This window comes from Anguilla rostrata, chromosome 18 (assembly GCF_018555375.3).
Source record: "Anguilla rostrata isolate EN2019 chromosome 18, ASM1855537v3, whole genome shotgun sequence".
NCBI lineage: Eukaryota > Metazoa > Chordata > Actinopteri > Anguilliformes > Anguillidae > Anguilla > Anguilla rostrata.
In genome coordinates, this window is record NC_057950.1 from 17,692,607 (window position 1) to 17,711,725 (window position 19,119).

A 19,119-nucleotide genomic window follows, 5' to 3' on the forward strand; every position below is an offset into this window, starting at 1 on the left:
TGTTTTTTTGGCAAGAAGGGACTGGTTGACATGCCCCCACCCCGGAGAGTGAACCCGCTAGACCTCAGGAAGTGATGTCACCATCTTGAACATTGTTCTGACTGATGCGGAGAGAGAGAGGGAGAGCAGGCCCAGATCGCGCGCTGAAAAGCAGAGGCGTGTTTTCGTTGGCCAGGCCGCGGCTCTGGAGGTGCTCTCCTCAGCTGTGCTGAAGCACATGACTGCTGTGTTTGTTGAGTGTCCCGCATGTAGCTTAGTGGCGGTCGTTTGAAGCAGCGCTGGAATGAAACAACGCGCTCTTTCTTTCTGGAGCTGCGGCCAGCCCAGCTGCTAGCAGCTCAACGGCAACATTGTTCTGAGAGCATTAATGAGCGCTGAGCGTTAATTGGGTATGAGGAGGATATCGCTGCTGCCTCCAGACCTGTTCACGTGTCTGGCTTTAATCACCTCGGATTGTTTTTCTCAGTTCGAGTGCTTTTCGGTCAAAGGTTTTAATGGACGATGTAAAATTATTATACACAATACCTTACTATTTCTGAATTCCGGAAGTTTTCGAAAATTTAGAAATAATGAAAGAGTGCTTTGAAAGCTTTTTATTTAATGGTTCTTTCTTGGAAAGCAATATCCTTACAGTTCCTGGCATATTGAGGCTTTTTATTGGGGTGTTACTACAGCTAGTTTTTGAGTATTCTTATTGCGCTGCAGTAACTTTAAGGTTCTTGCACCGCAGGAAACGTCTATGGTGAAACGCCTGGCACACCCTCACACGCAGCGAGGCCACGCCCAGCTCTGGATAGAGAGAGAAAAATTAATTAGATTCACTTTGTCTCTCTCAGCCTCGCTTGTAAAAACATCGCCCCTGACAACGGCAAATAAGCGGCGTTGAAGGCGAGGTGAGAGCAGCGGGGACTGAAGGCTGAAGAAAGGGGATGTGTTTAACTTATCGCCCACCCCTCCCATGCCAAACACGGAGTGGCGTGACCTTTGCCCTACAACGCCCCAGCCTGAACTCTGACCTTTCCCCCCCACCGGTACTGTACCTCTTATCGCAAGTCCTTCTTTCACATTTGCCAGTTTATATTACCCTCATTAAGTACACAGCTTCTCAGTCGGATGCTGTTTGACTTGTCACTTATTTGTCATTATGTAGAACAAGATAAGAGCGTTTAGCGGTTAGGCGTTTACTGTGGAGCTGTGAGTCAGCCAGAGACGGCCCCCCCTCCCACCCCCCCACCCCCCCGGCCGCGCTGTGGGCGGAGCAAGCCGCAGACAAAGGACAAAACCAGGCTCACTTCCTGTTTGCGCTGTCATGTGGCACTCCGGCATGCACGTCGTCTCGCTGCATATTTGATCTGACGTGCTGTCAATGGACAGAGCGTGCGCCTGCTAGGAATCGCTGTCCGCTGTGCTGGCTTCAGATAGCGCACCCAGGCCAAGCTGTAGCAGCACAGAACATGCAGAGCTCTGTGCGTATTAACTCCCTTACTCCTGCCGTCACACACTGGTCAGCTGAGGTCTTGGAGACGCCATATCGTGTTATCATAGAGTCAGAGAGAGGGGGGAAGAGAGAAAGAGAGAGGGAGACTGAGGGAGGAAGAGGGATACAGAGAGATAGAGAGGGAGAGAGAAAGAGAGGGAGACAGAGAGAAAGAGAGGGACAGACAGAGAAAGGGACGGAGACAGAGAGAGAGGGAGTGAGAAAGAGGGAGACAGAAAGAGAGGGAGAGAGGGACAGAGAGTGAGACAGAGAGAGAGGGAGAGAAAAAAAGAGTGAGACAGAGAGGGAGAGACAGAGAAAGGGAGGGAGACGGAGAGAGAGGGAGAGAAAAAGAGGGAGACAGAGAGAGAGAGGGACAGAGAGAGAGGAGAGAAAAAGAGAGGGAGAGAGAGAGAGAGGGACAGAGCAAGAGTGACGGAGGAGAAGACAGCGCGCACGCATGAGCGAGTGTGAAACACATGTCTCTCAGGCACAGGTGGGCGATTGTTGTGTTTATCAGGCCTGGCCATTAATTAGTGTAATTAGTCTTGTTGCGGGTAATACGGGCTGGATGGGAGCTGACGGCTCTCGGGCTCGCACACCCACCTGCTGAGTTTGCTCCCAGATAAGTTTGTGAGCGTGCTAATCGCACGCATTAATCACGCGCACTGAAAGCTCCACTCTATTGTTTGTCATTGCATTAGAGCTGTCATGTAATCTGGCGCCGCGCCGTCAGGGAAAATCAGCCTGGCCGCACATCCGCGCGCCACACTACGCCGTTGCTCTGGAGAGGCGCTGGGGGGGGGGGGCAAAGGGACAGGGGTCCCAGAACTTGCTGACATTGCATTGACATTGTCTCCTCAGCATTTGCAATTGGAAAATTGTGGGCACGCATAGAAAATGTAGGGAGTTTCTAAGAAAACGTGTGTTTCACCAGTTCTGTTCACATTACAGATCATTCTCAACCAACCCCTGGCCCAGGGTGGCTGGGAAGGGAGGGTAGAGGTAGACACAAGTCCCCAAAATAAAAAAATTCCCCTGAGGTGTTCCTCTCCTTGCTGAAATTGCTGTCACTGCTGGTCTGCTCATTCAGGACCTTCTTGGTTTAGATTGAAGGGTTTTTCCATTGTGCTCCTCTATAAGGGAAATATTCCCTGTGCAACACAGACTGACTTCCACTGTTCTGGCCCTAATTGGGCTTTTTAATTAATTGACCTGTCTCAAACTGTCAAGCTACAAGTCATTTCTTTTTTCTTTTTTCCCCATTATTGGATTTCCTCGTTGATGTTGCATTGTTGTGTCTTGCCTCTCTTCCATGTTTCACATTTTTAACACGAACCAGTAAATGAGGAGGGGCTTCAGATATTTTTTCTTCCAAAAGCTGACCAGTGATATTTGGAAAATGATTAGGGAAGGAAAGAGAGACATTAAACAGAAAAAATGTTCATTTTAACTAAATTTAATAATTCATCACCTCCCCCCTCTTGGTACTTACAAGTTAAGTTCAGTTCAGTTGATGCTGGGAGCTTGTTCATTTTGGTTTGAGTTTGGCTGGCCTTTGTGATTTCCTCCTCTTTGACCAGCTGACAGTTTAAGTGCAAGGCATGAAGCAGAATTATTTTTGTGATCCATTCCACATTGTTGGCATGCCCTAAAGTGAAGTTTTTTTTTTGTTTTATTCTAAAACAGCCTTTACTTTTTCCTGTGTTAAGTTTGAATTCAGTCCTTTATTTCTTGTGCTAAGTTGGACTCATTTGTTTATGCATTTCTGCATTGTTTCTGTATTTGCTGAGCCTAAGATCCCCTACAGCAGATTGTTCAGGACTTTGAAGTTTCCTGGTGGTCCAGTATATACCTGGAGAGATTAGTCCAAAGTAGACAGACACAGGCTTGGAGGGACAGACACAGCCTAGAATAGGCTGGCACAGGCTGGGAGAGATAGACACAGGCTGGGAGAAATAATGACACAGGCTAAAATAGGCAGGCGCAGGCTGAGAGAGACAGACACAGGCTGGGGGAGACAGACACCGGCTGGGAGAGAGAATGACAGGCTATAATAGGCAGGTGCAGGCTGAGAGAGAAACACAGGCTATAATAGGCAGGCGCAGGCTGAGAGAGACAGACACAGGCTGCGAGAGAGAATGACACAGGCTATAATAGGCAGGCGCAGGCTGAGAGAGAGAGACACAGGCTATAATAAGCAGAAACAGGCTGGGAGACAGATCAGTGAAAACATTTTGCGCTTGGTTGTCTGAGTTTGTTGGCCTGCTGGGGCGCTGCAGACATGGCTAATGTGTGGACCGTGTGCCTCTGTCCTTACCTCTCCCTGCCCCTCCCTCTGTGCAGTTTCTTCCACCCCCCCCCCTTTCCACTGGGAAATCAGGCCATCCCCCTTTTAAAACCAGCTGAGTTTCCACATTTAAAGTTGTGCCTAATGACACAACACCTGTTCAAGTTTACCTGCCCAGCATGCCCCCAACCCCCCCACTACAATATATCTGCTACTGTGTCTCTCTCTCATGAGCGCCCCCCCCCACTCGTTCAGAACCTCTACCCGGCCATAGTGGGCCTTGGTGCACCTGTAAAAAAATGTGTGTGTTTTGAGCAGTGACAGGGTTGGGAAGGAAGGGGGACACCCCCCTCAGGCGGATGCAGTGGGTGCATTAGCTGCATGGCTTTGATTGAGCTGTGTTACTGCAATAAAAAGTGAAGGACTATGGCTGTGTGGTCAGAACTAGATGAACGGAGAGCTGCAGCTAAGGCTAACGGGGAACATGCACTGATGAGCAGGAGGAACATGAAGGGAGCCTCTGACTCTCAGAAAGGCTGTCAGCGAGAGCAGAAAGCAGGGTGAAGACTAATAAATAAATAAATGAATAAATGTATCTGTTCTACAAACCTGTGCTAATACTATAGTTACTAGTTATCTTTCTGTCCATCATCTTGATTGAGCAATCATTTTTTTAATCAAACTTAGTAGTAGTAATAAAATAATCATAAAAATAACAATAGTAATATTCATATTGTTGTTGTTTGTTATACAACTGTTCATTTCAGAGTTGTGTTCACAGATGTTTGCCTTTTGTTTATTTCCTTAGACGTAATTGTTGCTTTCAATTCATTCTAAAATGCTATTTTGCAAAGTTGGCTGTAAAACTACAAAAATGAATTTAAAAAAATGAAACAATAAACTTTTCACAAAGGATTTGACAGATAATAAACAAAGACACATTTGGTTGTCTATTTCGTGCGTTCATCTGTATCCCTAGTAAAGACATTTTAGAGAATAAAGGATTGGAGCAGTTATCTGGTTATTCATCTATAAATATCATCGGCGCTGCACTAAGCACTCCTACTGGTCGCGGCGCTCAAGTAACTAATTGGATTCTCATTGTGTTTCTCTGGCAAAGTTTGATGAGCTCCCGTAACAAATTGGATTCTCAATAATGTAAATCTGTGTGGGCTTGATGAGGTGTAGAGGGTACTTAAATCACTGGATTGTTCCCCCACTTTCAAATACAATCTCTCTTGGATGTTTGCCACGAGCTTAATCTCTTTTTGATGGCGGTGCTGCTTGTATACGTGCCTGAGAACCGTAGCTCACTCCGGAGCGAGCCTGCTGGAGCTAGCCGGCGAAAACGTTCGCACCTCGCGCTCTCCATCTGTCTGTCTGCGTCATTCCGTAACGGTTTCTTTAAACGGATATGTTTACGGCCAACAAGAATCTGAATTTCTTTTAAAGTGGCGTCTCTTCAAAAATGTTGGAGACGTGTTATGATACCTGTCTTGGATTGTTTTTTTAAAGAGGCTTTTATATCAACATTTGCATTACATTTAAGGCATTTAACTGAAGTTCTTGTGCAGAGTGATTTAAATTAGTGCAAAGCAGTAAAGGTCGTGATTCGTAAATCTCCAACATCCCACGTAGATTAATGAGAGTGCAGTGGTCGGGCCATAACACTCAGGCGATAGGTAATTCATTGTGAATAGAAGTAACCTGTGGAAAGGAAGGTAGAGAGAGGATTTTTTAAGGGGATATGGGAATATTGGGTGGTGAGGAGAAGATGTGGAGTCGGGGGAATGGGAATCAGGCTGCAGAAATATGTGCTTGATAAAAGTAATTATTGAGTAATTACTTAGGCATACACATTTGTAAATATTTGCAAATACTGACTTGCACATATTTTGTTGTTAAATTTTTGTGACAAAAAAAAAAAATAGACACTGTTTTGTATCAGTAACATTGGCTATGTCATTCCCGACAAGCATCGCAGGTCCTGTGTCACTTTGCACTGGTGACACAGGCTGTGTTGTGTCCTGCCTGTAACACAGGCTGTGCTGTGTCCTGCCTGTAACACAGGCTGTGCTGTGTCCTGCCTGTAACACAGGCTGTGTTGTGCCCTGCCTGTAGCACAGGCTGTATTGTGTCCTGCCTGTAACACAGGCTGTGTTGTGCCCTGCCTGTAGCACAGGCTGTGTTGTGTCCTGCCTGTAGCGCAGGCTGTGGTTCTGCTCCAGTAACGGCGGTTGTGTTTTTGCGTACCCAGTTACCCGTACAGCGAGGACTGCAGTCAGGGGAAAGAGTACATGAACACGCGCTGCCCCGCCTGGTGTGACCGCATCCTCATGTCCTCCTCTGCCAAGGACCTGGTCCTGAAGGTGAGTACAACCACGTCCCGTTTGAATAAGGGGTTTTTACTGCAGCACCAGACATATGGGCCCGTGGTTTAAAGGTGAACATGCGTCAGGTCCGTTTGGGTCCGCCCACTCACGTTGGTACCAGAAATAAAATTCATTGCAGTGGTTCAGCCAGAAAGAGTCAATAAGTTGAGGAATTCTCAGGTTTTGGGCTATGGGCTTAAGCAACTCCCTCTCAGTATCTATCTCTCTCTTTCTCTCTTTATCTCTCTATCTTTCTCTCTCTTCCTTTCAGCCGATGGGGTTTCACAGATGGGGTTCTGGCACGAGTGAATATTCATTTAGGGCCTTAAGCTTGGTCCACACAGGCAGTGCGTTTCCTGGCTCCCGCCGCTCGCCAGCGGTGCGTGCAAGCTCTGCTTTTTTTTTTTTTTAAATGGGGTGGGGTGGGGAGGGGGGTGAAATCCCTGTCCCTCTGTCTCCTTCTCCTCAAAGTCAACAGTGTCACACAGCCAGTGCAGCACGGTACATCTGCACCCGCTTTAAATCTGTCCCCACATCATCAACAAACACAAATCTGTATTCCCCTGTTCGAGGCAGGCCGCCGTAGTGAACGCACACAGATCCATATGCCCCGCCAGCGCGCGGCTGTTTCTCCACCGCTCTCGCCCCTCCGCCAGATCCCCTTATTTGTTTGCGTATTTTTAGAAACGTCCCCCAGCAGGTGCACAATGTTAGTTTGTCCAGAGAATGTTCTGTAGAAATGATCTTTATGTGTAAAATCATTTCATGTTGGCCTTGGTGTCATTGATTTGTTGCAGTACGGTGATGATGTCATTTAGCTCAGCGCTGGAAGCTTTGCTGCTGAATTCAAATATCAAAACAAAAATACAAAACTGAAATAAAAAATGAAAACAACTGAAAAAAGGTTTTGTAAGTCTCAAGTGCAAATACATTTATGGTAATAATTTAGGTAAATTATTCAGGTAAATTATATCTACTTTGATTCCTGTTAGCAAATCAAATAAAATGTATGTCACTGGAATCGGACTAAATACGCAGCAGTATAGCCCTTTGCCCAGATCCAATCAAATTCCAAAATTCAAGTCAACAGATTGAAAAGAAACTTATAGTCAGTCTAATCTTTGATCTGTTCCTCAACTTTTAATACTGAGGAATAAATAAGCAGGGCATTTTTTGATGGCCACATTGGTCATTAACAGGAGACGTGCAATGTAAACACGAAAAAATGAAACTCTTACGTTACTCAGAGAAAGTTAGAGGTTAAATACCATAGCATTTCGGCTAAAAGAACATGCTAATGTCCACTGTTTGAACCTCTAATCATCTTGTTCTTTTATCTGTGCTTTTACAAATTTAGGGATTTATGGGGATTTTTTTTGTGCTTAGTTTTCTTATATGGAATCTGGAATGGCTGTGTCTCTTGTGCAGTTTAGGTTGTAACACTACTTATGATTCCCTTCAAAGGGCTTGTTATGGACAGACTCCACACATGACACATTTGTATTTAGTAGTTGTATTTTGGCTCTGGGTTAGCATAGTTAAATTTGCTCTACTGCTTTAGTGATGTTCACTTGCTGGTCTGGGAATGTTGTTAGCCAGGTGTCGTCTCTGCTGCTCAGGTTATTCAGGAGAATGCACATGTTTCTCGTACCGTGTAAATTGCTCTAAATAAGAGCATCTTTTAAATGAATGTAATGTAATGTAATATAATTAAATTTTCCATGCTTATGAAGAATTTCAACTATTGGATGAAAGATCTGCAAGTTATCGCATATGTTGTATTTGCTAGTGTTCTCACCCCCATTAAATGAAATGGACATGCTCCTTGGCAATATTGTATTTGCTGTATGTATGTCGCTGCAACAGGATTAATATCATATTGAATTATTTAATTGCGTCTGTTTAAGTAATTATTGGATTATTTAATGATGGTTTAATTATGCCATTACTGTCATGCACATTTCATCCATCGCCCTGATAACGACGTCTACAGAAAAGACCGGGCGCCATGTCATCAGTCAAACTTTCAGACAGGAAAGTCAACATCATCCTGGTGCCTTTTTATAGCGTCTTTCATCCAGGGTTCTCAAATAATGACAGGAGACAGCTCTCCTTCATCATTCAGCTCTCACCCTTTTCACTGCCCAATCTTCTGAATTCACTCTGCCGAAATTCTGTGCCGCGGATTGTGTTGTGGATGCCCACATTTATTTATTTTTTTAAGTTGAAATCAGTGAATTGGGAAATGAAACCCGCTCAAGTTTTAAGAATTGATTTTATTCTGATTGTCTTCCGCTTTTATATGGTACCGTTATTTTGAAAACTGGGAGCAATATAAAAATAAAAAAAGAGTGGCAGGGGAAAAAGTAAATCAGATAAAAGAGGGCGTTACACAGGTATCTCCGGGCTTTGTCCTCTGCTGGGTTTGTATTTATTTTTCGGAGTGGCTGTTAATTGGCTGTGATGCGGGGCCCGGCGTGTGCTGCCAGCTCTGATGTGCGAGTCCTCACAGCTGAGCTCGCTCGCTCGCTCGCGCCGCGGCGGGCGCCTCTCTCTCCCGCGCACACGGCGTTACAGATTGCGGAGACACGGAGCCGTAAACAGCGGCGGCGCACGCTCATCTATCATGGCACGCTCCGTTAACTCGCCATCGTGTTATTTTCTGCTTCCCGAGCCCTAACACGCCAAAGGTTGCCCGCTGGCTGGGGCCTGGCGCCGGCGGCGCGGAGCGGGCAATAATGAATGCTCACCCATGTGTGCGCGGCCTTCGCCGCCGCCCGGGCCGCTGTAATTTGTTTATCTGTCTAAAGATTATGCAGCCCGAAAAAATCCACAATTTTATGCTGCCGTTTGTAAATGATGGAGTCGGGTTTGATGAATGTGTCCCGCGCTTCGGAGGCGGCTGGCGAGCGCGGCGGCGGGCGCGGCGGGAAGGTGCTGATGCGTGGCTCGCGCGCGGGCGCCCTGTTCGCGCCGCGCCGCGCGGCCTGCCGTCTGCACACGCCTCGCCGCTGACCTTAAGACTGCGTTATTGTTTTCAAGTTAATTCAGACGTGAGCGTACGGCTCATTTTTTAAAGGTTTCTTGCTTGTTTTTTTGTTTTTTTTTCTATTTTCTTTCTTCTGTAGCAGGTCCCACCTTTTCGTGGTAGATAGTGTGCTACTCCTTTCCTCTCTGTGTTTAAAAAGGCTTTTTCAACCAGAAAAGAAATTCTGATTTATTAATATTGTCTGTAAACACACATGTTGTTATATATATCTGTAAACACACATGTTTATAGATTTTATAGATTTATAGACAAGTTACACTGTAGGTTTTTTTGCTATCGTTATTATTACTATTATTATTATTAGTTAGTAGTAGTAGCCATAGATGTAGTAATGGCAGTAGTGGTAGTAGTAGTGGTTGTGGTCATCATGTTGTTGTTATTAATTGATTCCCAATTGTAATATCATGTGTAGCGATTTAAAATTTGCGAGTTAAAATAAGCACCTCTTTGAATGATGTTTGGTGGAAACGTGTGTAACTAGAAATACTTTCCCCAGTTGTACTGCAGTTCTGTAGCCTCTGAAGTAAATGCTGCTGGGAGTTGTGTCTGAGGAGGTTTCATTTTCCTGTTTTTTTTATGTGCATTAACAGCCTGAAAATGAGGACAAAACTGTGATTTATAACAACATTGGGCCCAACGTCTGCATGGGAGATCACAAGGTAATATCAGTGTGCTTCTCCTACACTCGTCTACACACGTCACACATCTGTCTGTCTGTCTGTCTGTCTGTCTGTCTGTTTGTGTCGTGTCTTGTTTAAGCTGTGGATGCGTCTATGATGTCGTCTGCATTTGAGGAAAAGGGTTTTGATTATGTGCAGCATTTATGTAATTGTTTTCAGTTTCAATACAATGTGACGATTTAAGCATTTAGAAGTGAAATAAATTTAATTTAAATTGATTTTGAAGAAATATCTACTCGGTGAAATTAAAATGTATTAAACGGCAAAAGTTACGATAACAAACGAACAAAATCCCATTTCCCTTGCACTTCCTGCTCAGAGTTATTGACAGGGCCCCACTGCAGGTTAGATTGAATGGCAGCCCTGTGCCTGTCCTCTCTGTGGCAAGCATCTGCCACCAATGGTGAAAAATAACAAATTATGACAGGTAGTAAAATGTCTCATTAAATTAAATGTCATCTCCTTGGCTCGGAGCCTGTGTTCTGCTACATGGGCCTGGCAGAGAACGCTGTGTTTCAGACCGCGCTGAAATGACACACCAGTATGTTTCACCTGCATGCCATGGCAATGTGGCTATAATCTAAACGGGTGTGATGTGATGGTCTTCTTTTGCAGCTCTGAACACTAAGCGTGCGTTCTGAGAGAGACAAACTGGACTGAGACCTGTTATATCCTCACACTAAACTTAGTTACCAAACTGGACTGAGACCTGTTATATCCTCACACTAAACTTAGTTACCAAACTGACCTGAGTCCTGTTATATCCTCACACTGAACTTAGCTACCAAACTGGACTGAGACCTGTTATATCCTCACACTGAGCTTATCTGCCAAACTGGACTGAGATCTGCTGTATAGTTCCAGTCCAGTTACTCGTTTCTAGATCATTTTAATTCTATGTATTAATACAGAGACGCTCATACTACTGCAGTGTGTTTCTCTATGTATTTTTGTCTGTGTTTTTAAATGTGATGTGTGTGCATTATTTTTATTGGCTGGGTTCTGTCTTGTCGGTGAGCTCGTTGATCCCGCAGCGTGTGTGTGACCCTTTAACGTACGGGAGTGATGAGTTTTTGTCCTGTCGCGAGCGAGCGGCGCCGGTCACTAACTCGCGTGTTTCCGCTCCTTCCTGCCCACAGCCTGTCTTCCTGTCCTTTCGATTAACAACAGGGGCAGGTAAACCTAATGCAAATAAACACACGTGTTGTGTTGTGCAGTGATGTCGTGGTAAATATTTATTTTCTATTATTATTATTATTATTATTATTAATACACATTCAAATTATTTTATATGCATGAATCATTTGGCCAATGCCTAGAATTTCACTGTTTTTCATTGTGAGTGCTCATCTCCACCCCCCCGCCCCCCTTCCCCCCACACCAGGGAAGCGTTGCCAAAGGTCAGAGAAGATTTTGCGAGAAGCCACCCTCCAGGACCACACGAGCAATGGAAGCAATGCCAAACCCAACGAACTTTTTCAGCCCTGCCGATAAACGAACCCCTCGGCTCGGCACCTCTACGCTGCCCGTTTCAGTCACAAAGACGCGCACATCTGGACTCCCCGCTCAAGAGGACGCCGAAAAAAAATTAAATAAAATCTGGACCACGCCCGAGGGAAGCCTTGCTGACCTCACCAACTTGTCTCTTCCAGTGACTGACCCCAGAACTCTGGACAGACTCGCACATCGCACTCTTTTTTGCCAAAACTCTAATATAAAAAGTAAAAAATTACTACATATTTTTAGATACCATATTTACAATTTTTAGATACACCTCTACATAAAAGCTATACTTCCATTCAGTATCTAAGTTGTTTTAAAAAGTGCAATGCAAAGAGTTGTATATCTATATTGGTAGATTTATTTGTACATTCGATTGTATCAGTAGAGGTTATTTGCTGGTTTTTAGTGCCGTTTTCTCTCTCCAGACCACACGCAGTCCCTGTGCTAGATTAGATAGGTATTTTCACGTCATTGATTTTGTCGTTGCTGATTTGTGTGCGTAGCCTACTACACACTGCCGAGCCTCACGCAGCAGACGCTTCTCATTTTGTATACTTTAAAAGATAATTTATAATTCTTACCAAAATTAATGTTGAAGTAACGATATCTTACTGTGTGACTGCTTCGGTGTCCTATCAATTGTCAGGACCTTTAAATCGAGCAATTAAAAAAAAAAATCAGCCAGTATGAATTATATAGCCTATCAAGGGTGTTTTAAGCAGTGCCATAGATCATGCAAGTATATAAGATATTGTTTATCACATATAGCAGTCTCACTTATTCTTATTCTAACTTATTTCTATGTAATAATATTATGGTTCTGAATGTGATGTTTTTAGATAGGTCTGGATATCTTTTAAAATTTGTAAACGGTTTTTGTCTATTTTTGTTACTGCATAACGGTGCCAAGTATTGTATACTGAAACAAAGACGTGAGAGACATAACGTAGTTTAATCCACCTGCAGGTAAAGGTCTGCTCACTTATGAATTGTACATATTCTTAAGCCAGAAAGGAAGAGGAAAAGTTGCTTTTTAATTTTGTATGTAGCCTTCTGCAGCCTTCAGTGCGGTGTTGCAAATAATTTCCTCGCTCGTTACAACATTAAACAGCGCTTAGAGAGCCTGTTGATGAAACACAAACGTTTCTTTTATTGATTTAATTTAGTACACTACAGAGTTCACCAACTGTGTGAAGCCATCAGATTGACGCTTGATTTTTTCAGCTAAATCACCCCAAGTGGAAACGATTTTGTGCCTGCCTCGGAATTTATGTCGTATTGACAGTGTGATTTGGTCCATAGACAAAACTGCTTGTAAACTTTTTTTGCAGGTCACGTGACAGCTTGGGAATGCCGCGGTGTTTTAGCTCTTTTCTTCTGTCGATGGAGGTTCAACTCCATGAACGAAATGACCGCAGCAGTAGGATGTGTGGCTCTGAAGCAATAAAACTATTAGAACTAAAGTGATGTTTGTCATTTATTAATCTCGTGCAGCTCTTATAAATTATTCAGCCATTGGCATCGGACAGCTATGGCTAATTGGAACAATATTAGTGTTCTTGTTATTATACTACTGAACTCGATTTAATATAAATTCTCCAGCGGATGAGCAACAGTCGCTCCCGTTGAATTCGAGTTCGGTGATCTAAACTTTAATTTTAATCCTGCTGTTGCTATTAGGCCTCATATTATTACATTTACCGAAATATTTTGGTTGTAGGGATAGTACTGTTGTGGTCACTGCTGTAGATAATTACATTGTTAAATTCTTATTATAACATGTAAGAATTTTAATGGAAGATGCCTGGAACTGTACAGAATCTGACTTTTTCAGAATTAAAATTTGAATGTTATTGTTAGTGATCCTAAAATAATAATTTTAAAAAATTCCTGTAGGCCTATCTTACTCCAAAATATCCTCGTGAAATTACGATTTCTACATGCTTTATTCATTTATTTCACCAGAATTTAGCACTGAAATATCGATTTATATTGTAAAATCTTTTAATACAACCTGTCACATGAGTACTTCTGGAGAGAAGTTAATTTATAATTGGCAAGTTGTATTTCTTGTAGGTACAGTGGGCTTTGCTTCTTCATAAAAACAGACTTAGGCTACTAAATACTAAATGAATGAACATAACTGGTATCTGGAATATACTTGATTAGTAAATTATTAAAATGTATTGTGGGAGAGAATTTACTTTCTGCGAATGTCCTCTTATGGAAAACTATAAAATAGGATATTAGTGGCTTTCAAAGCTCAAATATCCCATGGCAGTGCTGGAGATAAGGAAACGTACTCAAAAAATGCTTAATTGGATAAACCTAAAAATTAACTTTAAATTAACGTATTGCATCTATATTTCTTATAGTTGACGATTTAGGTTCCTTCAAATGAACCTAAAAGATTTAAATCGAGACAACCTAAAAATGTTTTAAAATGTAGCTATAAATTGAAGTTAAAAACAATTTACATTTATCCAATGAAATATTTAGCATCTGAAATTGGAGTAAAACGTTGAAGAGATTTGTGATAGCCGAACATCAATCCTATCCTATTTTTCTAAATTACACACGTTTTATACTTGTAGTGAAACCTTAAAATGCGGAAATATATTTTAATATGTGACCATTAGACTATTATTTACTAATGATAATATTCAGTAGAATGAGTAATTATTAAATCAGTGTATTTGCAAACAAATAGACTCCTTGGTTATACTATGCCCTATCCACGCTATCATATTTCACTTAAATAGGCTGCATGTAGGCCTAATTCGTTGTTGGCGTGTTTTAAGAATGCAAAAGATGTTTTGCATTCTTAAAATTGAAGTGCTGGGTCTTTACATTCATAATGACTATGGATTTTTTTCCTATTTAAAAAATATATATACGTTTTCTTGTTCGTTTTCAAATCTTTAAAACATAATTCAATTTTGCAAATTAGGCTATAACATTTTGAACATTTTAAAACCGGTATTTCGACTTTTTACATTCCTGAAATAAATCTCTTAAGGCAAGTTTTAAAGCAAATGTGTTTTGGCTGCTTTGTCTACCATGAATCATAAAAATGCAATAGGCTAAATGTATCAACACGAAACCTATTCATGTACCCATTGCCTATGACAGATTAATTGCCATTGACTTTACACAAAGATCAGCTATTTGGATTTTACTTGTCGATGTAGAGGAAGGGTAACAAAGTTAGTTTGAAAATTGCCAGAAAAAAATGCCTCTTTATTCATTTAGCCATTTAGCAGACGGATTATTCAGAGCGAATTTACGCATAATGGATTAGCTCACCAAAAAGCCTTATAATAGTCATTCTTTTGATCAAAAAAAAAAGTCCAGAGTATTCCTCAGACTGAGTATTAAATGGTGTTCTGCAAGTCATGTGACCAATTCCATGTCAATTCAATAGTAAAATGCTTGTCCGTACACTGTATCACGTGTTATAATAATGATTTAAAACAAAAGATTGTTAAATAATTTATTGATAATACAAAGTTTTTTTCTTCTTGTGGAAGTAATATTCTCATGTTTCAATTTAAAGAATAGTCCAGTTTTCCAGTTTTGGCTGTTTGATAAAGTAAAAACAAATTCCTTCAATTGGGCGGGCGGGGGGTGGGGGTGCTGTCGCAGTGGAAAATGTTAAAACAAAATTTCTTTTTACATGATAATTTACAACATTTGTCATTTTTACATTGCGTACTTTGTATTGAATTTCTATCTGTAGAACTTGGGAGAGATTGTTAGGTGACATTTGTGAAAAACAAAATTAGGCTTTCAGAAAGGTGAAGAAATTCCGGGATTGTGGGTGGGTATGGGGCTTTGATCCAAGTCCAACGCGCAATTGTTTAATTACATAACTTACTCAGTAAAAAATATATACATCTCACTTACATTATCGTCTGTACATCACTAATAACACCAATTAGCGCCGCTTTTTAATTTCTTTTAAATGTATACCCTGCTTAAGTCAGCTTTATAAGCCTCTTGGAATATCTGAGTCCTTCTCTCCGTCACGTGTCATCACAAGGCATCCGAGCTGTTGCTGCACGGGCTGATTAGGGTCAGATTCGTGGCCTTGTGCTTTTTCAGCAGTCTCGTTATCTTTTCGTCGTCCGAATTCGGATCCAGGGGTTTGTTGTATTCGTCATCATCCTCATTGTCCGAACTTTCCTTCATCTTCTCGGTTTCTGAATCATGTTTCTTTTTGGCCGTTGCCATTTCCGCCGCGTGCCTCTTCCGCCATTTGGTTCTCCTGTTCTGAAACCACACCTGTTGCAGAGGAAATGAATATGGATTATGCATAAATAAAATATTTTCTGTCTGCAAATTAAACAGCGCAAATGGCACTTGGGACATTTACATGTTAAATAAATATCACATTATTCCAAATATCTTTCAGCCTCCTGTGTTAGAGGATGCTTCAGCTCTGGGGGTCTAGTGGATTCATTTAACAAAAAATAAATCATAAATAATAGCAGAAATAATCATAACAAATCAGCATGCAAAAAAATATTTAAAAAATGAGTAAAACTACTACTGCTAGCACTAATATTACTACTGCTTGGCTGCTACTGCTACTACTACTACTACTACTACTACTACTACAACTACAGCTAGGCTACTAATAATAATAATAACGAGTTATCTTTTTTTATCAGTAGGCCTTTCATCAAAAGCACATGTCAGTGCACATCTTGTACGTATTATTATTATTATTATGTTATAGCATAGTGCCAGAAAAGAGCCTTTAATTTAGGATATACAGCTAATGAACTTGACAGTGTGTACCTTGACCTGGCTCTCTGTCATTCCTAAAGAATATGCGAGTCGAGCTCTCTCGGGACCGGCCAGATACTTGGTCTGCTCAAAAGTTTTCTCCAGGGCGAAAATCTGCTGTCCCGAAAATGTGGGCCTGGAGTGTTTTTTCTTGCCGTCCTTATCCAGCATGACGTTAGCTTGGCCTAAAAAAGAGACACAAAAAAGCACTAAATATACAGGCTACCAGACCAAAAGACTACTACCACACGCATTCGCACTGATACACTACATCTTGTAATTTTAGCTAGATAAAGAAACGTAGATTCCAAACGTATATTTCATTAGGGTTGGTTTCCCTATAGTAATTATTCCGTAACCTATGTTTTTCATGTCATGTGTTAACATGTTGAAAATGGTTTACAAATTCGCAGTCGAAATAGGCCTATCTTTATTTCAACAAAGAACTGAGAAACTTACCGTAGCGATAAGATTAAAATTCGGAAAATTTATTTTATATGTGTAGTTAATTGCGAAATATTTGTGCGGAAGTTTTCTCTATCACATTTACAGACGCAACCCGTCCAAAACGAAAGTATTTTTCAGTCATTTCGTATTTGAATTTTATATATATATATGTTTAATTCTTAATGTAAACGTACACGAAAACAGATGTTTCTATCTTTTGGGGATACTTTCTAATAATGTTTTCATTTCTGTTCATTATTATGCACTTCCACGCGCAATAATAAGCGGAGAACTTACCCGGGCAGCCGACCCGCGCGTCCCTCCACGGTGAGGTCTGCATCATACCGGGCCAGAATATCGGCGCTCTCCCAGGCAGCTCTGTCAGAGGTTTCGGGTACCGAGAGACGGCCGCTGGGTTAAAGTACATTCCTGCGGTGGTGGCCAGTCCATTTATCCGCGGAAATCCGGAAAGGAGTTGTCCAGCCGTGGTAATAGGTCTACCCAAGATATCGCTAATTCCATGCGGCGTCCCCAGAGGGATCTGTGAGTTCAAATTCGCGAGAGAAGGTGCTTTGAAACCCGAGGGATTCTGCAAAGTGTAGGGGAATAAAGATGTCTTCATCTCCGTCATGTTGTGCAATGCTGCCAGCGGTGTACTGCCGAGGACGAAAGCACTCTGCCGATTCGCATCCATCTGCCCAACAGCTAACATTTGTGAGCATGGACCACCAATTTCACCCGACTAAAAACAATTAAAAAAAGAAAAGAAAAGAAAAGAAAGGGGGTGTTAAAGAACAAAAAGAAGGCAGTTACCACAACCCGGATTTCTGCGATTGATCCTGAAGACTGAAGTCGCTAAAGCTGAGAACTAACTTTGTATACAGCAATACAGCCTGGCTTTTCCAAACAGAACTTCGCTAACTTGTTCGGCTGAGAGAGATAGCAAAAAATCAGTCTCTATTTCAGACAGTCACTGGTGTGTTTGCCGCATGCGTCCAGAATGAGTATCCACAAGGAAGTCGGAAGATCAGATGATGTTTTTGAGTGGTTTTGATAGCAGGCATTAAGGTCGACTTTCTTGGTAAATTGACTCAGGCTGTGATAGGAGCGGAGCGGGATGCACTGATAACCGCGCAGCCACCTGCAGGCGAATATTTCCCATTGGATAGCGTTGAGTGAGGCTGTTCTCTGATTGGAGAACACGGACTCGAGCACTTTGCATGCATGTCACTCGGACAAAGCCACACTCTATCAAGGTCTTATTGTACTGCTATTACTGATGCATCGTACTGTAGAAATCATTGTTTCAAGATTTGACAAAAAAGACATATTTACTTTATAACCAATTACTGCTGACAAAGTAAGTACATTAACCTCAATACAACTCTGCATTACGATGATGCCATTGTTGCAAGTGAACTGGGAGGGAAGATTGACGATAATATGAAGACTTTTAGTCATAGGCTACCTCTTATCTCAAATTTCCATGAAAGAATTTTTTGTAGCATAAAGCAATTTACACACATAAAAACACTGCCAATCAATACGACAAAAATATTTGTTCCCGAATTCTATTAGTCCTAACATTTTCCAGAAATCCTGAATAATGGACAAATATCACACGGAAAAGGGCTTCACTAAACACATTTTTGTTTATATTTGTTTTATTTGGTAACACATGCGCATACGTATTTTATGAGAAAGGAAATAATAATACAAATGGATTGATTCTTCCAAATATCCTTGCGAATTATTTATAGAATAAGCTCTTTAAAATAACAGAGCATTTTCTTTAGTTAACCGGTAAACTTCCTCCCTGAGATGTTCCGTTGTAAACTGTTCGAGATGTTATCGTTTCCTCTTCACAAGGAAATCAGATAACATATTTTAGTCTCTTTTGTTTCAAAATTAATTGACAGTTGTCTTCTTCCCTCGACCGCTTGCCCTACAAATAGTGTTGCAACACATATAACAAGCCTATTCTCTGGCAGAAGTTGCCGCTTGTTTTTATTATAACTATTGTTATTATTATTTGCATTGTTGAAGTGGTTGAGACCACGTCTCAGAGAAGCGCGAGGCCCTTAACGTCATCAGAGTGAGTGCTGCTCTTTGCCTCGTGCTAATATTTTATGGAGATGTGAAAATGTTGCTTGCATGAAATATGGCCCGGTGGAATTTGAAAGGGTTCAGCACAGGCACCATCCACGTTGGACAATATGGAAATCAACATGTATTCATATGATTTTTTTCTTTCTTTTAATAACGTTGTTTAATACAGTCTATTTTTAGTTTTAGGCGTATTTTCGGTTTTTACACAGAAACGAATTTCGGGGCACAATTGTAGAAAAAAATAAAAATAAAGTCAAAATACAAGAAAAGTCAAACATGCATTTTAAATGTCTAAATTTATTATAAAGAAGCAGAACAAGCTATTGTTATTGATTTTATTGGAAAACAATGTGCTTTTGGTTTTTTGGTTTATGTTGGATTTATTTTCTATTCATATAGCC

The 19,119-nt window shown here is 41.6% G+C and overlaps 2 protein-coding genes across 2 annotated transcripts in view; one reads left to right on the forward strand and one right to left on the reverse strand.

Moving 5' to 3' along the window:
* The window catches only part of LOC135244418 (inositol polyphosphate-5-phosphatase A), a 137,020-nt gene extending 124,186 nt beyond the window's left edge, over nt 1-12,834 (forward strand). The window contains exons 13-16 of the mRNA XM_064316670.1: nt 6,025-6,136; nt 9,779-9,847; nt 11,008-11,095; nt 11,253-12,834. Coding sequence (XP_064172740.1) covers nt 6,025-6,136; nt 9,779-9,847; nt 11,008-11,088 — 262 coding nt within the window. The 3' untranslated portion in view covers nt 11,089-11,095; nt 11,253-12,834. The remainder of the gene's footprint in view (nt 1-6,024; nt 6,137-9,778; nt 9,848-11,007; nt 11,096-11,252) is intronic.
* Nucleotides 12,835-14,590: 1,756 nt separating this feature from the next.
* nkx6.2 (NK6 homeobox 2) lies at nt 14,591-17,695 on the reverse strand. The gene is made up of 3 exons (XM_064317914.1): nt 16,907-17,695; nt 16,175-16,347; nt 14,591-15,655 (listed from the first exon to the last, which is right to left on the reverse strand). The coding sequence occupies exons 1-3, from the start codon at nt 17,319-17,321 to the stop codon at nt 15,407-15,409; spliced, it is 837 nt and encodes a 278-aa protein (XP_064173984.1). The 5' UTR covers nt 17,322-17,695; the 3' UTR covers nt 14,591-15,406.
* Nucleotides 17,696-19,119: the final 1,424 nt, after the last annotated feature.

Coding starts and splice junctions, on each gene's coding strand:
- nkx6.2 (XM_064317914.1), bottom strand. CDS start 17,321: ATGTTAGCTGTTGGGCAGATGGATGCGAATCGGCAGAGTGCTTTCGTC. Junction 16,348..16,906: donor CGCGCGGGTCGGCTGCCCGG/GTAAGTTCTCCG, acceptor TCTCTTTTTTAG/GCCAAGCTAACGTCATGCTG. Junction 15,656..16,174: donor TGACAGAGAGCCAGGTCAAG/GTACACACTGTC, acceptor CCTCTGCAACAG/GTGTGGTTTCAGAACAGGAG.